The sequence below is a fragment of the Aquarana catesbeiana genome, linkage group LG12 (assembly GCF_042186555.1).
Source record: "Aquarana catesbeiana isolate 2022-GZ linkage group LG12, ASM4218655v1, whole genome shotgun sequence".
In the NCBI taxonomy this organism is placed as follows: Eukaryota; Metazoa; Chordata; class Amphibia; order Anura; family Ranidae; genus Aquarana; species Aquarana catesbeiana.
In genome coordinates, this window is record NC_133335.1 from 241,725,011 (window position 1) to 241,744,803 (window position 19,793).

General features: G+C 48.7%; 1 protein-coding gene across 3 annotated transcripts in view; it reads left to right on the forward strand.

Moving 5' to 3' along the window:
- OGFOD3 (2-oxoglutarate and iron dependent oxygenase domain containing 3) overlaps window positions 1-19,793 on the forward strand; it is a 162,977-nt gene that overhangs the window by 9,635 nt on the left and 133,549 nt on the right. For all 3 annotated transcript variants that reach the window (XM_073607013.1, XM_073607011.1, XM_073607012.1), the window contains exon 2: window positions 1,261-1,472. In XM_073607013.1, the coding sequence (XP_073463114.1) occupies window positions 1,261-1,472 (212 nt within the window). The remainder of the gene's footprint in view (window positions 1-1,260; window positions 1,473-19,793) is intronic.

Consider the following 19,793-nt stretch of genomic DNA (forward strand, 5'->3'; position numbering starts at 1 on the left):
CCACCCTGTCCCCCCACAATCGCCCTTCCCACCCCGTCCCCCCACAATCGCCCTTCCCACCCCGTCCCCCCACAATCGCCCTTCCCCCCCACATTCACCCTTCTCACCCTGTCCCCCGACAATCGCCCTTCTCACCCTGTCCCTCCACATTCACCCTTCTCACCCTGTACCCCCACAATCAACCTTCTCACCCACATTCACCCTTCCCCCCACATTCACCCTTCTCACCCCGTCCCCCCACATTCACTCTGCTCACCCTGTCCCCCCACATTCACTCTGCTCACCCTGTCCCCCCACATTCACTCTGCTCACCCTGTCCCCCCACAATCAACCTTCTCACCCTGTCCCCACACATTCACCCTTCGCCCCACATTCACCCTTCTCACCCCGTCCCCCCACATTCACCCTGCTCACCCCGTCCCCCCACAATCAACCTTCTCACCCTGTCCCCACACATTCACCCTTCCCCCCACATTCACCCTTCTCACCCCGTCCCCCCACATTCACCCTTCTCACCCTGTCCCCCCACATTCACCCTTCTCACCCTGTCCCCCCACATTCACCCTTCTCACCCTGTCCCCCCACATTCACCCTTCCCCCCACATTCACCCTGCTCACCCCGTTCCCCCCCCACATTCACCCTGCTCACCCCGTCCCCCCACATTCACCCTGCTCACCCCATCCCCCCACATTCACTCTGCTTACTCTGTCCCCCCACAATCAACCTTCTCGCTCTGTCCCCCCACAATCGCCCTTCTCACCCCGTCCCCCCACAATCGCCCTTCTCACCCTGTCCCCCCACATTCACCCTTCCCCCCCACATTCACCCTTCTCACCCCGTCCCCCCACATTCAACCTGCTCACACTGTCCCCCCGACAATCGCCCTTCTCACCCTGTCCCCCCGACAATCGCCCTTCTCACCCTGTCCCCCGACAATCGCCCTTCTCACCCTGTCCCCCGACAATCGCCCTTCTCACCCTGTCCCCCAACCATCGCCCTTCTCACCCTGTCCCCCCACAATCGCCCTTCTCACCCCGTCCCCCCACAATCGCCCTTCTCACCCCGTCCCCCCACAATCGCCCTTCTCACCCCGTCCCCCCACAATCGCCCTTCTCACCCCGTCCCCCCACAATCGCCCTTCTCACCCCGTCCCCCCACAATCGCCCTTCTCACCCCGTCCCCCCACAATCGTCCTTCTCACCCCGTCCCCCCACATTCACCCTTCTTCTATAATTATGTTGTTTATTTTTTCCTTGTAGGAGTAAGAAGAGTAGAGCTCATAGAACATCATGGAGAAGTCACGTCCTCTGGGGGGCGCTCTTTTCACTTCTGGCCGTATCCGTCTTTTTCTTCCTGTGGGAATATCCTGGAGACGGGATGGAGGTCTTGGCCCCTCAGCAGGAAGCCATAAAACACAAGTTCTTCTCAGTTCCTTGCTCCCAGGATTATGAAAATCACAAGAAATTTGCTGGTGAGTTTCAGCAGAAGAATGTTCTCTAAACCAGTGGCTCGGGGGCCCCATGTAGTCCCTCTTGTATCTTCGATGTGCCTCCCAGCAATGTGTCAGGAGTAGCCAAGTGCCTGTTGGCATCGGCTGCAATATACACATCAAAGATAAAGCTGAACTCCAGGCAAACAGCCAAATTCACAAATTAAATGCATACATGGGGGGAGGGGGGAGGGGCTGTATTACCTGCCAAAGAATTTGTATAATGATGAGGGCAGAAATAGTCAGCAGAGAGCACCACATCCCATGTTCAAATATGTGAAATGCCAGGGGAAGGGGTTTGAAACCCCCAGGGACTTTTAAGGTGCTTTTAAGTATATAGTAGGCACAGAAAGTAGATGAATCTGTACAATATTTTTTTATAAAAGATCTATAATTTTTATTAGAAACTCGTTTTTTTAAAACCATATGTCTTTACAAGTAAGACATCATCATAAAAATTAGTACAAAATGGACCAACAAATTGAACCCATTCAGGGGCACATGAAGACAGAGCTACTTAATTCCATGACAATCTGCCGCTCGACATGTTTCGCTCTAATACGAGCTTCTTCAGGAGTTTGTGGCAAAGATTGTAGTAAGCTCTAAACAGTAAATGAAAAAAAACAGTAAGTGCAAAAACAATAATAGAAAATTAGATATGTTACTTAACAATACAAAGAGTTAAACCAATGAGGTTCAGCAAAATCATAAATCCAACCTGTACAGAAGAATAATCATATATTATAGAACAAAATATGTAAAGAAACAAAGCAGAATTGAAGGTTATTATGATAGATAAATCTTACCAGGTCGTTGTGTACCAGCAATGTATTAAACTTGAAATGGCTAGAAACCTGCTACAGCTTTTTCAAAATATAGGCTCTCATAGATATGGGTTCCCTTGTCTTGATATGGCCACAGAGGGATATAAAGTTTTGTATGGTCCTTAACCACTTGCTTACTGGGCACTTAAACCCCCCCTCCTATCCAGACCAATTTTCAGCTTTCAGCACTGACGCACTTTGAATGACAATTGCGCGGTCATACAACACTGTACCCAAATAAAATTTTTATCATTTTTTCACCACAAATAGAGCTTTCTTTTGGTGGTATTTGATCACCTCTGCGGTTTTTACTTTTTGTTAAAAAAATGTAAAAAACTGAATTAAAAAAAAAAAAAATTTTAATTTTTTTATATTTTGTTATAAAAAATTTAAAACGGGTAATTTTTCTCCTTCATTGATGTACGCTGATAGGCGGCAGTGATGGGCACTGATGGGTGGCAGTGATGGGCAGCACTGCCAGGTTGCATTGATAGGTGGCACTTGTTGGCACTGATAGGTGGCACTTGTGGGCACTGTTAGGTGGCACTGTGGGCACTGTTAGGTAGCACTGTGGGCACTGTTAGGTAGCACTGTGGGCACTGTTAGGTGGCACTGTGGGCACTGTTAGGTGGCACTTGTGGGCACTGTTAGGTAGCACTGTGGGCACTGTTAGGTAGCACTGTGGGCAGTGTTAGGTGGCACTTATAGGTGGCACTGATGAGGCAGATGTGCCTCTTCCACTTGGGGACCGATGTCCCTGGCATCCGAGCCGGTGATCGGCTTTTTTTTCTACTCACACAATCAGCGTGAGTAAAAAAAAAAAAAAAAAACGATTACCGATCTTTTGTTTACATCATGTGATCAGCTGTCATTGGCTGACAGCTGATCACATGGTAAGGGGCCGGGACCGGCCCCTTACATGGATCGGTGATCAGCCGAGTCTCAGTGACTCGGTGATCACAGCGCGCACCCTGCAGGGAGCGTGCACAGGGGAGGCCGTCCTATGATGGCCTCCCGGGAATGCAGGTGCGCGCTGTGGCCGTCATTCGGCCATAGCGCGGATAGCAGGTGGTTAAACAATAGAATTATTAACAATTAGCCAAAACATAAATGCAATGGGCATTTGAATTAGTCTATAACTCAGGAGGAGTCTATTACCTCAATAGAACCAACAGATGATTGCTTGAAGTGAAGGACACATCCCAGCAATTGATGAAAATAATGACCAAGATGAATTAGTATGTAATAGGATGGCAATGGTGTGGAATATAATAAGTTGTGCAGAGAAAGAAATCCCAACAGCTTCTAAGTAGAAACAATAAAAGAAACTGCGGTTAGAAAGGCTTTATAAGTGCAGCTACTGTCACAGAAGGACAGGGCTGCAGATGAAGCACTTACCTGTGAATATCCAAAGGCAAATAGGCTTGGGAGCGATCCGTACACTCCCTGTAGTAGAGTGCCTGTAGCAGAGCAGTGTGCGGTGTGGCGAACCTGCCTTTATATACCCCCCCCATCCCGGCGGCGTCTGACCTCACAGCTGGGATGCGGACGTTAATTGAGAATGCCTAAGTCGCGGCCGATTGGGGGACGCATCGGCGTCATTTCGACGTCAGCTGCGTACATGATCACTAGTGCGCATGCTCATGTCGGCGTTTGCTTGCGGAGCCTAGAGACACCAACGGCGCCATCTTAAAGAGGGGCAGAATAGATGGCAAACACATCAATATCCAAGCTGGAACGGCAGGCCTGCTGCAAAATGACCAGGAATAGTTTAAAGTGGAGCTCTTCCCACTTTTACAACTCTTCAGCATCCCTCACTAAACTGCGCACTGTAAACAAATTGGATATTTTTTTATTTTTTTTCTCAGCACCTACTGTATATCTGCTGTATTCATTTTTCACTTCCTCCTCCCTGGCCGCGGCCCATTGCATCATTTCCTGTTTGCAATGCCTTCTGGGAAGGGGCGGCAACTTCCTCTGAAACTGCCGTTGCTATGAAATCCTGATCTAAAACCTATTACACTGCTTGTGCTGCACTGAGCATGTGCGAGATCTGCAAGGATGAGATCCAGGAAGAAATACATTCTGGCTTCAGACGCCCACACTTAAGATGGCCACGGCCTGCTGGAAGTTTATAAAATAACAAACTACTGCTATAAACTAACAAAACAGACCTTAGTTTACAGACTAACTTTACTAGAATACATTAAGCTTGTGTATTATAGGGGTATTTTTATTTAAAAAGTATAATTTCGGCCGGAACACCACTTTAATTTGAGATGTAGCCAGGCCTACACGGCCCGCACTTAACGGCAGCAGACAAAACATAAAGTGAAATAAAACAGAAAAGGCATATACTTAAAAGTCCATTATCTAATGACTTGTCAGTGGGCTCATCGTTAGAGGTTAATTGATATGGTATTCCCCAATACACCACGACAGGACTCACATCTCTAGGGCTCCCAATGGAGGAGCGATTGATTGTTCACTCGTCAAGATTGGGTGCCCCGGGCGTCCATGTGGACCTAAGTAGACAAAGGTAGCCATAGATGAGAGACCTAATTGATAATCAGTTTGACTAGATTAATGATTATGTATACATACATTGTTACACCAACAACCCCTAAGGAAAACCGTATCGACTCAGTGGAGAATTATTGCAATGGTACCGAAATATACCGAAATATACATACAAGTGAATCACAAAAATGCCCACCATGTATAAATGTTCAAGGGAAAAATACAAGATGTAAAGCAATAATAGAAGGGCAAAAAAGTAACGTCCAGAACCAGGAAAGAGATGGAAAAAGGGGAATTTTACAGAAAAGGTTTAAAGCTAAATGCATCGTTCATGCCTGGATATCTAAGTGCCGACAGTTCATGTATCCAACGTGCTTCCTTCTGAAGGAGCAGATTGTCATAATCTCCTCCCCTGTCTACAGGGGGGATATGTTCTAAAGCAAAGAAATGCAGACAACTGCTATCAAAATTGTGCTGTAAGCCAACATGGCGGCTAATGCCGCGTACACACGGTCGGACTTTTCGTCTACAAAAGTCCGACGGACGCCGACGGACTAAAGCCGGCTGACAATCCAATCGTGTGTGGGCTTCCCCGGACTTACAGCGGACTTTTCCAGCCGCAAATCTGACGGGCTTTAGATTTGGAACATGCTTCAAATCTTTACGTCGTAACTACGCCGGACCCAGAAATCCGCTCGTCTGTGTGCTAGTCCGACGGGCAAAAACTCGCGCTAGGGCAGCCATTGGCTACTGGCTATCAACTTCCTTATTTTAGTCCAGTGTACGTCATCACGTACGAATCCGTCTGACTTTTGTGTGATCGTATGTAGGCAAGTCCGTTCGTAAGAAAGCCTGCCGCAAGTCTGCCAAAAGTCTGCCGCAAGTCTGCCAAAAGTCTGCCGCAAGTCTGCCGCAAGTCTGCCGCAAGTCTGCCAAAAGTCTGCCAAAAGTCCGCCGAAAGTCCGCCGAAAGTCCGCCGCAAGTCCGCCAAAAGTCTGCCGCAAGTCTGCCGCAAGTCTGCCGCAAGTCTGCCGCAAGTCTGCCGCAAGTCTGCCAAAAGTCTGCCAAAAGTCTGCCAAAAGTCTGCCAAAAGTCTGCCAAAAGTCCGCCGAAAGTCCGCCGAAAGTCCGCCGCAAGTCTGCCGCAAGTCTGCCAAAATTCTGCCAAAAGTCTGCCGAAAGTCTGCCGAAAGTCTGCCGAAAGTCTGCCGAAAGTCCGCCGAAAGTCCGCCGAAAGTCCGTCGAAAGTCCATCGAAAGTCCGTCGAAAGTCTGTCGGACAGGCTGTCGGACTTTTGTAGATGAAAAGTCCGACCATGTGTACGCGGCATAATAGGGGTCTGCCAAAGAATTTGCATTTCTGTCCATCCAGGAAAAGATTTACACAGCTCTGCCGCACAACTCAGCGTCTCTGTCTGAGACTTCAGTTGAATCTGCTGCAGGTAAAGCGAAGTTCCGCTAATTTCTAATAGTTCTCCGCATTGTAATGCACATCCTAAGTGAATTGGAATCTCGTATCTTGTCATTTCTGCAGAAAGTACCACCAGCCCCAGCCCATTGACTCCCGGGATATCTATGGCATCGATCCCAGGAGTCTTCGGGCATCTGATGGGGGTTCCGTTGCGACATTTCCTGACCGGAACTGATGCAATCAACGCCATTTTAGAAGAATTGCTATGGCAACCTGCAATTAACCACTTCACCCCTGGAAGATTTTACCCCCCCCCCCCTTCCTGACCAGAGCACTTTTTTTTTATAATTTGGCACTGCGTCGCTTTAACTGACAATTGCGCGGTCGTGCGACGCTGTACCCAAACGAAATTTGCGGCTTTTTTTTTTTCCCCACAAATAGAGTTTTCTTTTGGTGGTGTTTGATCACCTCTGTGGTTTTAATTTTTTGCGCTATAAACAAAAAAAAACCGACAATTTTGAAAAAAAAAAAAAAATATATTTTTTACTTTTTACTATAATAAATATCCCCCAAATTTAAAAAAAAAATATGTCTTCCTCAGTTTAGGCCGATATGTATTCTTCTACATATTTTTGGTAAAAAAAATCACAATAAGCGTTTATTGATTGCTTTGCGCAAAAGTTATCACATCTACAAACTATGGGAAAGATTTATGACATTTTTATTATCCTTATTATTATTATTATTATTATTATTATTTTACTGGTAATGGCGGTGATCTGCGATTTTTAGTGGTATTGCGACAGACAGATCGGACACTTTTGACACATTTTTGAGGTCATTGACAATTATACAGCGATCAGAGCTATAAAAATGCACTGATTACTGTATAAATGTCACTGGCAGGGAAGGGGTTAACACTAGGGGGCGATCAAGGGGTTAACTGTGTGTTCCCTGACTGTGTGTTCTAACTGTATGGGGATAGGACTGACTGGGGGAGGAGACATATCGTTGATCCTACTTACTAGGAACAAATTACATGTCTCCTCTCCTCTGACAGCGCAGACACACAAATCCCAGTGCTGGCGCTCGTGCGCGTGATCGAGTCCCCCCGCCATGCAGCGGGCGCGCGCCCTCTGGTGGCGAAAAAGGGGAAGGACGTACCTGTACGGGATTTTGCCCAGGAGAGCCATTCTGCCACAGTATATCTGCGTGAGCCGGTCAGGAACCGGTTAACAAACGGAGCCACGCAGCGTTATTACTGTACAGGCACGAGATCGGGAGGTGCATGCTGGGAGCTCGCTGCGCCCAATCCCAGAAATACACACGAGCAGGCTCCGATATGGAGCCGACGGTCACTGTGCCGGTGTTCCGTCAGATTAGGTGACCCGTCAGATTTTGTAAAGGAAGTGATGTTCCGTCACGGCCATCTTGGTACACCCTGCAGTCGCCCACAGTAAGGATACAGTGAGAAGGCGGCAAGCGGACATCTTGTTACACCCACCGAAGTCTTGCATTTCACACTTATTTTTACCACTAAACGGAACTTATATAGTGAAATTTAGGATTTTGAAATCCACCTGACTGTTTTGATGTTGCATTTTAAAAGCAGCGGTCTTCTGTCAGGTCAGCAAACCTGTGAGATCAGCAGGCTCGCCGCTGCTTTTAAAATTCAACATCAAAACAGTCAGACGGATTTAAAAATTCCTGTATTTCACTATATAAGCTCCGTTTACTGGTAAAAATAAGTGTGAAATGCAAAACTCCGGTGGGTGTAACAAGATGTCCGCTTGCCACCCTTTCACTGTATCCTTACTGTGCGCGACTGCAGGGTGTACCAAGATGGCCCTGATGGAACGTCACTTCCGTTACAAAATTTGACGGGTCGCCTAATCTGACGGAACAACCGGGAGGGCGGAGGACGCACGCTCTCAGCACAGCACTGTGTGCGCTATTGCACGCAAATATGCAGCCCCTCAGTGCCAAGGCCTGGCCCGCCTAGAGGTCGCATATTTGCATGCACTTGGCCCCAAGGTGATGCACAAATTCACCCCCCCCAGACACAATCTGATAGTCCATCTAACACTCCCCTCCCCCAGACTGACAATGCTGCTGTCCTAGGGTGCCCCCTGTGCTCCTTCATCCAGAATTGGGGGGGGCGCTTTAATACAGGAGGTGTGTTACTGGCCAGATCACCAGGTGAAAACACAGGAAGAACAGGAAGAAAAAACTAAATAAAGAAAACAAATGCAGCCACCCCCTCGTCACCGCCCCTTCTGGTACTCAACCTCCGCCCCCTTCTGGTACTCAACCTCTGCCCCCTTCTGGTACTCAACCTCTGCCCCCTTCTGGTACTCAACCTCTGCCCCCTTCTGGTACTCAACCTCCGCCCCCTTCTGGTACTCAACCTCCGCCCCCTTCTGGTACTCAACCTCCGCCCCCTTCTGGTACTCAACCTCCGCCCCCTTCTGGTACTCAACCTTTGCCCCCTTCTGGTACTCAACCTCTGCCCCCTTCTGGTACTCAACCTCTGCCCCCTTCTGGTACTCAACCTCTGCCCCCTTCTGGTACTCAACCTCCGCCCCCTTCTGGTACTCAACCTCTGCCCCCTTCTGGTACTCAACCTCTGCCCCCTTCTGGTATTCAACCTCCGCCCCCTTCTGGTACTCAACCTCTGCCCCCTTCTGGTACTCAACCTCCGCCCCCTTCTGGTACTCAACCTTTGCCCCCTTCTGGTACTCAACCTCTGCCCCCTTCTGGTACTCAACCTCTGCCCCCTTCTGGTACTCAACCTCTGCCCCCTTCTGGTACTCAACCTCCGCCCCCTTCTGGTACTCAACCTCTGCCCCCTTCTGGTACTCAACCTCTGCCCCCTTCTGGTATTCAACCTCCGCCCCCTTCTGGTACTCAACCTCCGCCCCCTTCTGGTACTCAACCTCTGCCCCCTTCTGGTACTCAACCTCTGCCCCCTTCTGGTACTCAACCTCTGCCCCCTTCTGGTACTCAACCTCTGCCCCCTTCTGGTACTCAACCTCTGCCCCCTTCTGGTACTCAACCTCTGCCCCCTTCTGGTACTCAACCTCTGCCCCCTTCTGGTACTCAACCTCTGCCCCCTTCTGGTACTCAACCTTTGCCCCCTTCTGGTACTCAACCTTTGCCCCCTTCTGGTACTCAACCTCCGCCCCCTTCTGGTATTCAACCTCCGCCCCTTCTGGTACTCAACCTCCGCCCCTTCTGGTACTCAACCTCCGCCCCTTCTGGTACTCAACCTCCGCCCCTTCTGGTACTCAACCTCCGCCCCTTCTGGTACTCCACCTCCACCCCCTTCTGGTACTCAACCTCCGCCCCCTTCTTAATGCCGAATCAGGAGGCCTATGCTGGGAGACAAGCGGGATTCTTCTTCATCTTTTTTCTATTATTTCCCATGCGGTGCCCGCTTGTTTTTCTCCAGCGGGATTGGAGAGCTGAGCTATACTCAACCACTTGGCACCCAAGGTACGTAAATCGACATCCTCGGGTTTCAGTGGTTATACCGGGATGGTGGGTGCAGCTACAGGCATCGTCCCGCTATCGATCTTTTCACCCGGCGATTCTGAGTAAGGCAGAAGTGATCTAAATAACGAAATAGCCACTAGATCACTTCAGGGTCCCACCTCCCTGCCTCCGCCTCTCCCAGGCTCTCCCATCCCATCGCGGAGGCCACTCGATCACGTCTGCAGGTGGTGGAAAGGGGTCCCGCCTCCGCCTCTCCCAGGCTCTAAGGTCCCATCGCGGAGGCCACTCGATCACTTCTGCTGGTGGCGGAAAGGGGTCCCACTTCCCCGCCTCTCCTAGGCTCTCCGGTCCCGTTGTGGAAAGGGGTCCCCCCTCCACCTCTCCCAGGCTCTCCGGTCCCATCGCGCAGGCCACTCGATCATGTCTGCTGGTGGCGGAAAGGGGTCCCACCTCCCTGCCTCCGCCTCTCCTGGGCTCTCCGGTCCCGTGGTGGAAAGGGGTCCTGCCTCCGCCTCTCCTAGGCTCTCCGGTCCCATCACAGAGGCCACTTGATCACGTCTGCTGGTCGCAGAAAGGGGTCCCACCTCCGCCTCTCCCGGGCTCTCTGGTCCTATTGTGGGGGCCACTTAATCACTTCTGGTGGTGGCGGAAAGGGGTCCCACTTCCCCGCCTCTCCTAGGCTCTCCGGTCCCGTTGTGGAAAGGGGTCCCCCCTCTACCTCTCTCATGCTTTCCAGTCCCATCACAGAGGCCACTCGATCACTTCTACTGGTGGCGGAAACGGGTCCCACTTCCCTGCCTCCGCCTCTCCTGGGCTCTCCGGTCCCATGGTGGAAAGGGGTCCTGCCTCCGCCTCTCCCAGGCTCTCCTGTCCCATCGCGGAGGCCACTCGATCACTTCTGTTTGTGGCGGAAAGGGGTCCCACCTCCCCGCCTCCGCCTCTTCTAGGCTCTCCAGTCCCGTGGTGGAAAGGGGTCCTGCCTCCACCTCTCCGTTCCCATCGCAGCCCTGTACAGAGAGAGGGGAACTGACATTGTTCCCCTCTCTCTGTAACCCTGGAGCAACAAGTAGTTTGTCACTTCTGGTTCCACCCCTTTATTTACCTGGCCAACAGCGGCCAGCTAAGCAGCTGATCGGACCGATCTGTGTCTGATCGGCTGCATAGGAGGCCAGAAGAGAGATTTGGGGTCCCTGGGGACCTGTCATGGCCCCTGCTGTCACAAGGGATGTTGTTCATCCCTTGTGATAGCAATAAAGTTAGTACAAAAAAAAGTGTAAAAGAAAAAAAAAAAAGTAAAGTGCCCCATCCCACTGTGCTTAGGCGCAAATGTGAATGCATACCTTACTCCCGCATGCATATGTAAACAGCGATCGAACCACACGTGTGAGGTATTGTCGCGAACATCAGAACGAGATCGATAATTCTAACACCTTCTCTAAACTGGTAACCTGTAAAAGCATTTAAAGTGTCGCCTATGGAGAACTATAAGCACCGTAGTTTGACGCCATTCCACGGGCAGACGCAATTTTAAAGCGTGACATGTTGGGTATCTATGTATTCTGGCTCTAATCGCTGCTTCAGAAAAAATAGCCCCTCTGCATTGGAATCCATGCGCCGGTGTCCTGAAAGGGGCCGGACGCATGGATAGGGGAAGCGGCAATAGATGGGGGTGGGGGGTGGGGGGTGGTGCCTGTGCGCCCTTAATGGACAGGCTGCCCTGGATGGATGGCCACTTTATGTTACAAAAAAATCCCTTTGCAATTATAGTTGAATTCATTGACACCTCGGCGCACGCTCCTCCTGAAACCTTTATTTATGTGCAGGCGCGCTATTACCCAGAAAAAAAAAAAAATACATATTATGGCCACTAGATGGCTCTGATGATATAGGAATTACACATAATAGCAGAAAGACGGCAGTTGTCGCTATGATGTTTGTCACCTCCATACAGCGAACATTGTATACATAGACCCCCTATGTGTTTTATCACGTTCTACCGCTCACATCAAGGCCATGCATGCTGGTGATTGTCAACGTGCAGGATTGTCGTACTCTGTGAGATCGAGTTCCCCTGAGTGACCCTCTGGGGTATTAATGTATTGTTCTCACCCAAGGACAGGAAGCGGGGAGAGGCCTTCAGAAAGCAGGTGGAATTGCACATGAGAACGCCAATAATAGTTTGCTGGAGAGCGACTACTAAGAAGACGACATGCTACGCGACCGACGTTTATCTTTTACATACATTTCACAGGTTTAGTGGAGAAACTATTACCCCCTCACCCCCTCCCCCGGCTCATTTCTGACACTTTTTATTTACATGTAACATTCAGTATTTTTTTTTGCTAGAAAATTAGTTAGAACCCCCAAACATTATATATGGTGGTTTTTAAAGCCGAGGCCCTAGAGAATAAAATGGTGAGTTTTGCAATTTTTTTTTTGTATGGTACGTGGTATTTGCGCAGCAGTTTTTCTGCTTGGGGAAAAAAAATGCACCTTTTATTTATTTATTTATTTATTTATTTATTTATTTATTTTTATTGATCTTCTTTTTTTTTTATTTTTTTGTTTTACAAAACACAGAGACAAAAAAAGAAAAATACCAGGCAAAAGGCACCTCTAGGTCACAACAGACCAACATACAATAATATATAAACGGTCGGTGCTAGATAAATCCTGTATTATAATAATAATAATATAACAATAATAATAATAATAATAATATCAATGGTCCAAGGAGAGTGCAAATATTACAGCCGCAGAATCATTTCAAACATGGTTGTAAACCCATATATAACAAAAAAACAAACCCTGTAAGACAAAGGCATAATGAGCTAGTATGCATCGCATACTAGCTCATTATATACTTACATAGTAGGTGAGGTTGAAAAAAAGACACAAGTCCATCAAGTCCGACCTATGTGTGTGATTATATGTCAGTATTACATTGTATATCCCTGTATGTTGCGGTCATTCAGGTGATTATCTAATAGTTTCTTGAAACTATCAATGCTCCCCGCTGAGACCACCGCCTGTGGAAGGGAATTCCACATCCTTGCCGCTCTTACAGTGAAGAACCCTAGAAGTAGAGAGAACAGATTTTTGGTTCATCACTCCTGGGGTGGCAGAGCCCGTCTACGTGGAATTGTTTGGGCTTCATAACGTATCGTCTCACCAGGGCTCTCAAGCTGTGTTATGCCGCTCAAATGCACCTTTTTCATGTTAAAAAAAAAAAAAACCACAATATATAACTCAAGTTTTTGGTAAAATATAAAAGATGACGTTTACGCCAAGTAAATAGATACTAAACATGTCACGCTGTGCCGGGGGCGCTCGCTATTCCCCATTAGAGAATCTCTTCTCTATTCCTGTTCTGGTGACAACCCAAAATGTGAGATTTTCCAGGTTCTGCTTACCTACATTGGGAAGTTTTTTTTATTTTTTATTTTTGGTAAAGATGAACTAACCCTTTAAAACCTCTGATGTGAAGAAGCTGAGCCACAGCTCCAGTGAGAAGCTCTAATGAGCCCCTCCAAATGAGAGGCAGATGGTGGGGGGAGGGCGGCTCAGCAAGGTGGAGAAGAGTGATGAGTGAATTGGGCTGACACCTCCCCCGGCTCTCCATCCTCCTCTCTCTGCAGGTGACGGAGGCAGCCGAAATCCTCGCCGTGATTACCTGCTGGCTCCGCCTGCCCTTCACTCTGCCCGGCATGGGACAGGTGCTCTTCTGTCTTTTACACTTCACCAACCACAGCATATAAAATAGATCAAAACCCAATTTCTGCATTCTCATAGAAGGTTTAGCTTGCCAATGCCTTTTCAAAGCTTGTTTTAACCCCTTCAATACCAGGAACTTTTACCCCCCCTTCCTGCTCAGGCCAATCTTCAGTTTTCAGCGCTCTCGCACTTTGAATGACAATTGCGCGGGTCATGCAGCACTGTACCCATAGGACATTTTTATCATTTTTTTTTTTCATGCAAATAGAGCTTTCTTTTGGTGGTATTTACGGTATTTATCGGCGTATAACACGCGCCCCAATTTAAGAGGGAAGTTTCAGGGAAAAGAAACTTAAAAAAAATAAATAAACCACTTTGAAGCAAAATAATGGTCAGTGAGCATCAATGCAGCCTGATCTGTTCCCATCTGCCCATTTTAGTTGGGGGTATCAGAGTAAAGGGGGCTGAATACAAATGCCCCCCCCCCCCCCACACACTTTTCACATATTTATTTGTATCATTTATCATTTTCCTTCCACTTCACAATTATGTGACACTTTGTGTTGGTCTATCACATAAAATCCCAATAAAATACATTTACGTTTTTGATTGTAACATAGTTACATAGGTTAAGAAAAGACACAAGTTGCATCTAGTTCAACCAAAAAAAAAATTAAAAAATACAATCCCATATACATGACAAAATGTGGGAAATTTCAAGGGGTATGAATAATTTTTCAAGGCACTGTAAGTATAATCCCCCATTTTTTGCTAAATTTTTCTTTTGCGTCAGAGTCAGTTTAGCGTGAATGGGCTCTACAGTGCTGATCACTGCTTGGCCTGTAGGGGGCTCTGGTGCGGCATTGGAAGGGGGCTTTAAATTGTCTGCTCATTATTTCCTGTGAGCGAGTCCATACACGCCCTGTGTACATCCCGAACCCCCCCCCCAGCTCCTTCCTTCAGATCCATCTCCCCTGCAGGCAAGCTTTACATCACAGCGGGAATCTCCACGCCTGAAGATTTCTGCCAATAGCCGCACAAAATTGCTGCTAAAGCATTTTATTTTTTGGCTTCTCTCTTCTCTTCTGTCTTTATCTCCCCTCAGGCTGAGCTTTAAAGAACTGTCTGTGTGTACAAAGACTGGCGGAGCCTTTTATCAGCTTCATTCCTCTGCACCCCCTTCTCTGTGTGCTATGTGCACTTTTGTTGCAGACAGTGGCGGTGCGTCCATACGGGCGCAGCCCCCTCTCTCCAGCCACCCCCCCTTATCAATAGATAGATTCATGCATTGCATGAATCTATCCACGGCCGCCGATGCCACCCCCTATTCAGACTCTCAGGCTCCTTTTCGGGCGCTGGGCACCTGAATTACAGCGTCAGGGGGTAGTTTTTGAAGCCCCTGATTAGAGCCATAGGCTCTAATAGGCGTAAAAAAAAGGTGACCTGCGAGCCCCATGCTTGAGTAAAAGCTTCGGCTGAACCATGTTCCCTACTGCTGCATCCTGCCATGTTGCCAATAAAGAATTGATGCAATGGATGTTACTGAGTAGGCGGCTTCACTACGACTATTGCTACATTCCAAAGGCACTTGGGCCCCGGGCACTGATTCTCAATCTTCCTGGTAAATTGCGGCAGAGCGTGTTTTCTCTGTTGGACTGTGTATGTGTACTCTCCCCCCCCCCCCCATGCACATGTTCTCCAGGCTCCACACGTCCATCAGCAGATCCGTGATTGGCATGGCTGGTGCTGCTTAGAGTAGAGGGAGATCAGGGAACGTATGTTCTCTAATCTCCTCTTCCTGCGAATGACTCCAAAGCGACGTGTAAAACGTCACTCCTAGGTCCCCTATGTGATGTAAAAAAAAAGAAAGTTACACCCAAGCACTTAAAATACCTCCCCCCCCCAAAAAAAAAAAAAGCTTTTTGCGCCCCCCCAACTCCCACATACATAGGAATATAAATGCACACACAAAAGGTGAAGGACAGCGGTGATTCCTAAGTGACAATAGTTCTGCAACTACTTGCTGACCGCTGTACTTAAGCTATCGGCTGTCTAGTAAAAGTAATCTGGGTGGCTCTACAGTCACCTGATCACTTTTACGGTACCAAGAAGAGCCAACCTCTTTCCTCCCCTCCCCCGGCCACTACCCACAGTGGTTTCCTGGGCGCTCCCGTTCCTCCGAGGAGCCCAGAATCATGATAAATGGCCAGGATCCCTTCTCACAGAGGAGATGGAGGAACGTCCATTCCCCAATCTCCTCCGTGACAAATGAAGCTGGAAGTGACTAGGACCTCATCACTTCCGGGTTCACAGCTGCCTTTCTCCAGCCAGTGCAGCCAAGGATGCGGCTACTCCAGCGCTATCTTGATTAGCTGCTTTGTAGGTCAGTGAAGACTTGGGGGGTCTGATAGACCCCTCATGTCTCCATATAGAGGACCTGTCACTGCCCAAAGCTATCACATAGGGCCCTTGTTAAGCTCAAAGAAAAAAAATAAAAAGGGTACAAAAATAATTGTAAAAAATTAAATAAAAATAGTTTAAAAATGTTAAAAGTAAACCCAACATAACCCAGGGCCCCCATGAAGAACACATGATGTCACAGTAGTGTCCTCTGCCCCTTTCTTACCCTCCCCACACTGTAGTGTCCTCTGCCCCCCCCACCCCATCGAAGGGCCTCTGCCCCCCATAGCTGTTTCCTCTGCCCCCCCCCCAAAAGCATTGTTCTCTGTCCCCCACTGAGGTTTCCTCTGTCCACCCCCACCTCTTTCCTCTGCCCGTCCATAGTAGTGTCCTCTAATACCCCTTTCCCCCCAACAGTACTGCCCTGTGTCCACCCTCCCCTTCCCAGTAGTGTCCTCTGTCCCCCACAAGTAGTGTCCTCTGCCCCCCACAAGTAGTGTCCTCTGTCCCCCACAAGTAGTGTCCTCTGTCCCCCACAAGTAGTGTCTTCTGTCCCCCACAAGTAGTGTCTTCTGTCCCCTACAAGTAGTGTCTTCTGTCCCCCACAAGTAGTGTCCTCTGTCCCCCACAAGTAGTGTCCTCTGCCCCCCACAAGTAGTGTCCTCTGCCCCCCACAAGTAGTGTCCTCTGCCCCCCACAAGTAGTGTCCTCTGTCCCCCACAAGTAGTATCCTCTGTCCCCCACAAGTAGTGTCCTCTGCCCCCCACAAGTAGTGTCCTCTGTCCCCCACAAGTAGTGTCCTCTGTCCCCCACAAGTAGTGTCCTCTGTCCCCCACAAGTAGTGTCCTCTGTCCCCCACAAGTAGTGTCCTCTGCCCCCCACAAGTAGTGTCCTCTGCCCCCCACAAGTAGTGTCCTCTGCCCCCCACAAGTAGTGTCCTTTGCCTCCCACAAGTAGTGTCCTCTGTCCCCCACAAGTAGTGTCTTCTGTCCCCCACAAGTAGTGTCTTCTGTCCCCCACAAGTAGTGTCCTTTGCCTCCCACAAGTAGTGTCCTCTGTCCCCCACAAGTAGTGTCCTCTGCCCCCCACAAGTAGTGTCCTCTGCCCCCCACAAGTAGTGTCCTCTGCCCCCCACAAGTAGTGTCCTCTGTCCCCCACAAGTAGTATCCTCTGTCCCCCACAAGTAGTGTCCTCTGCCCCCCACAAGTAGTGTCCTCTGCCCCCCACAAGTAGTGTCCTCTGCCCCCCACAAGTAGTGTCCTCTGTCCCCCACAAGTAGTGTCCTCTGTCCCCCACAAGTAGTGTCCTCTGTCCCCCACAAGTAGTGTCCTCTGCCCCCCACAAGTAGTGTCCTCTGCCCCCCACAAGTAGTGTCCTCTGCCCCCCACAAGTAGTGTCCTCTGCCCCCCCCACAAGTAGTGTCCTTTGCCCCCTTGACATCATCCTCCCAAAACAACAGAGTGTAGGTAGCGCTGTCCTACCTTACAACGGCTGTACAGCAGAGCAGAGAGTGAGAAGCAGCACAGTACTGGACTGAGGGCGGGAGTGGGAGCTGGAGTTAACTTTTCTTATTAACGAGCTGGTGATTGGTTGCTAGGACTGCCCAGCGTCCTAGCAACCAATCACCGGGTGGTTAACTTGAAAGGTTAACTGTAGCAGCTCCCGCCCTCCGCCCAGTACTGTGCTGCCTCCCGCTCTTCTCTCTGCTGTTCAGATGACCGGAGCGGAGGCTGGAGAGAAGGATCGGCAAAACCATGCTTGCGATCTACACCATCCGCTGCCTACAATCGATGGGTAGATTGCGATCAATGGACCCTCCCTGTAAAGGCTATTAAAGCATCACCTATGGACACTTTTAGGTAGGGTAGTTTGTCACCATATCTTGACTGCATGCAAGTTTGAGTTTTGACATGTTTGTTACCTATTTACTCGTTGCAATTACGTCTTTTATATTTTACCCAACAAATAGGGTATTATATTGTTTGTGTGCACTAGGATTCGTATTAGTGCATTTTTTTTTTCTTGGAAATTTGTATTCAATAAATAGCTGTATAAATATTGACTTAAAAAATTGCAACAACCACCATTTTATTCTCCAGGGACTCTGCTTTCAGAAAATATATAATGTTTAGGGGATCAAAGTCATTTTCTAGTGAAAAAAAAAAAAAAAAAAGCAGATTTTTTTTAACATATGTGTAAAATTAACAAGAATGCCCCAGGCGGCAAGTTGGTTAAATCTGCTCAGGAAGCCCAGAAATGCTCCATAAACAGATTGTAGGATTTCCCTGAACTGGTTCTAGTAAGTGAGCGATCGCCATGGGATTCGTCTCAACTCATTTTGCACGTATCGCCTGCTCTGAAATCTCTGCATTGTAATTAGCGCTCCAGCCCTCAAGGGGGCACTGTTGCCGCACCTGAGCGGGCAGGGTTCCGCAGTCCTGATCCGATGCTCGGAGTGCACTTTGATTATCTCTGTCAGGGAATGTATCTCAGGGCTGCACCGAGCTGCTAACAATTCATGTTTTGTGAGCGATGTAACGCAGCACAAAGGAGAAACATTTTGTTTACATAGAGAGATGCTGCGGATGTCAAATTTCACGCCGTCTGATGACATTTTAGATTCAGAGAATCCATTGTAAGATTATCCTAATATTGTGTTTTTTTGTTTTTTTTGTTTTTAGCCTTCCTGCAATTCAAAAAACATGCAATTAAATTTTTCTTGCGGACGAAAAGCAGAATGCGTGCAAGTGATGTTTTGATGCTTGCGGATCCATAGCGGTTATAATCTGTGGAACTCGTTATAATGCCAGGATGTGGGCATTCGGATGTTTACAGAGGAGCTGCCGTCTGCTTCTCCCTCTTCTGTGTTTTTTTCCCACCTTATAATAAATTGTTGTCCTCAGTTCAGATGCTCACCTGCCTAGAGAATCAAGTGTTGTGCTGTAACCTGCTGCGCCGCTGTCCCTTGCTGCCATCTTTGATCCTGACATCATCGGGTGTGGAGGTACCTCTTTTTAGTAGGACGGAAAGCCGGCAGTGTCTACGACCGTATCTCGTGTACTTATTGACAGTGCTATGTCAAGAGGAAGGAGGATAGGCAGCAACGTGTTTCTAGGGCACTGCCCTCTTTCTCAAGCCTTTTGAGAAAGAGGTCAGTGCCCTGGAAACACGTTGCCGCTTATCTTCCTTGCTTTTTGGTGTAGCGCAGTCAGTGAGTGCTGGAGATGCGGCCATAGACAGTGCCGGTTTTCAATCCCACTGGCGCCGTAGAACCAGGGCTTAGTGAGGACCTACTTTGGAGTGTTCTGGAGTGCCCATGGCTGAAATGTGTTAGATACCTAGATACCGTCTGCTCTTCCCTCCTCCTTCTGTTTTTTCCCACCTTATAATAAAGTGTTGTCCTCAATTCAGATGCTCACCTGCCTAGAGAATCAAGTGTTGTCGTGCTGTACCCCGCTGCGCCGCTGTCCCTTGCTGCCATCTTTGATCCTGACATCATCGGGTGTGGAGTACCTCTTTTTAGTGGGACGGAAAGCCGGTAGTGTCTACGACCGCATCTCATGTACTCACTGACAGTGCTATGTCAAGAGGAAGGAGGATAGACAGCAACGTGTTTCTAGGGCACTGCCCTCTTTGTCAAGCCTCTTGAGAAAGAGGTCAGTGCCCTGGAAACACGTTGCCGCTTATCCTCCTTCCTTTTTGGTGTAGCGCTGTCGGTGAGTGCTGAAGATGCGGCCGTAGACAGTGCCGGCTTTCAATCCCACTGGCGCCGTAGAATCAGAGCTTAGTGAGGACCTACTTTGGAGTGTTCTGGAGTGCCCGTGGCTGAATTGTGTTAGATACCTATGCAGATCGTTTTTTTCTTTGGATTCTCACTTTGGGTTTGGGACTCCAGTCTTTGTCTCTACAGTTCCAAATTGAAGCGTTCTGACTTCAGATAT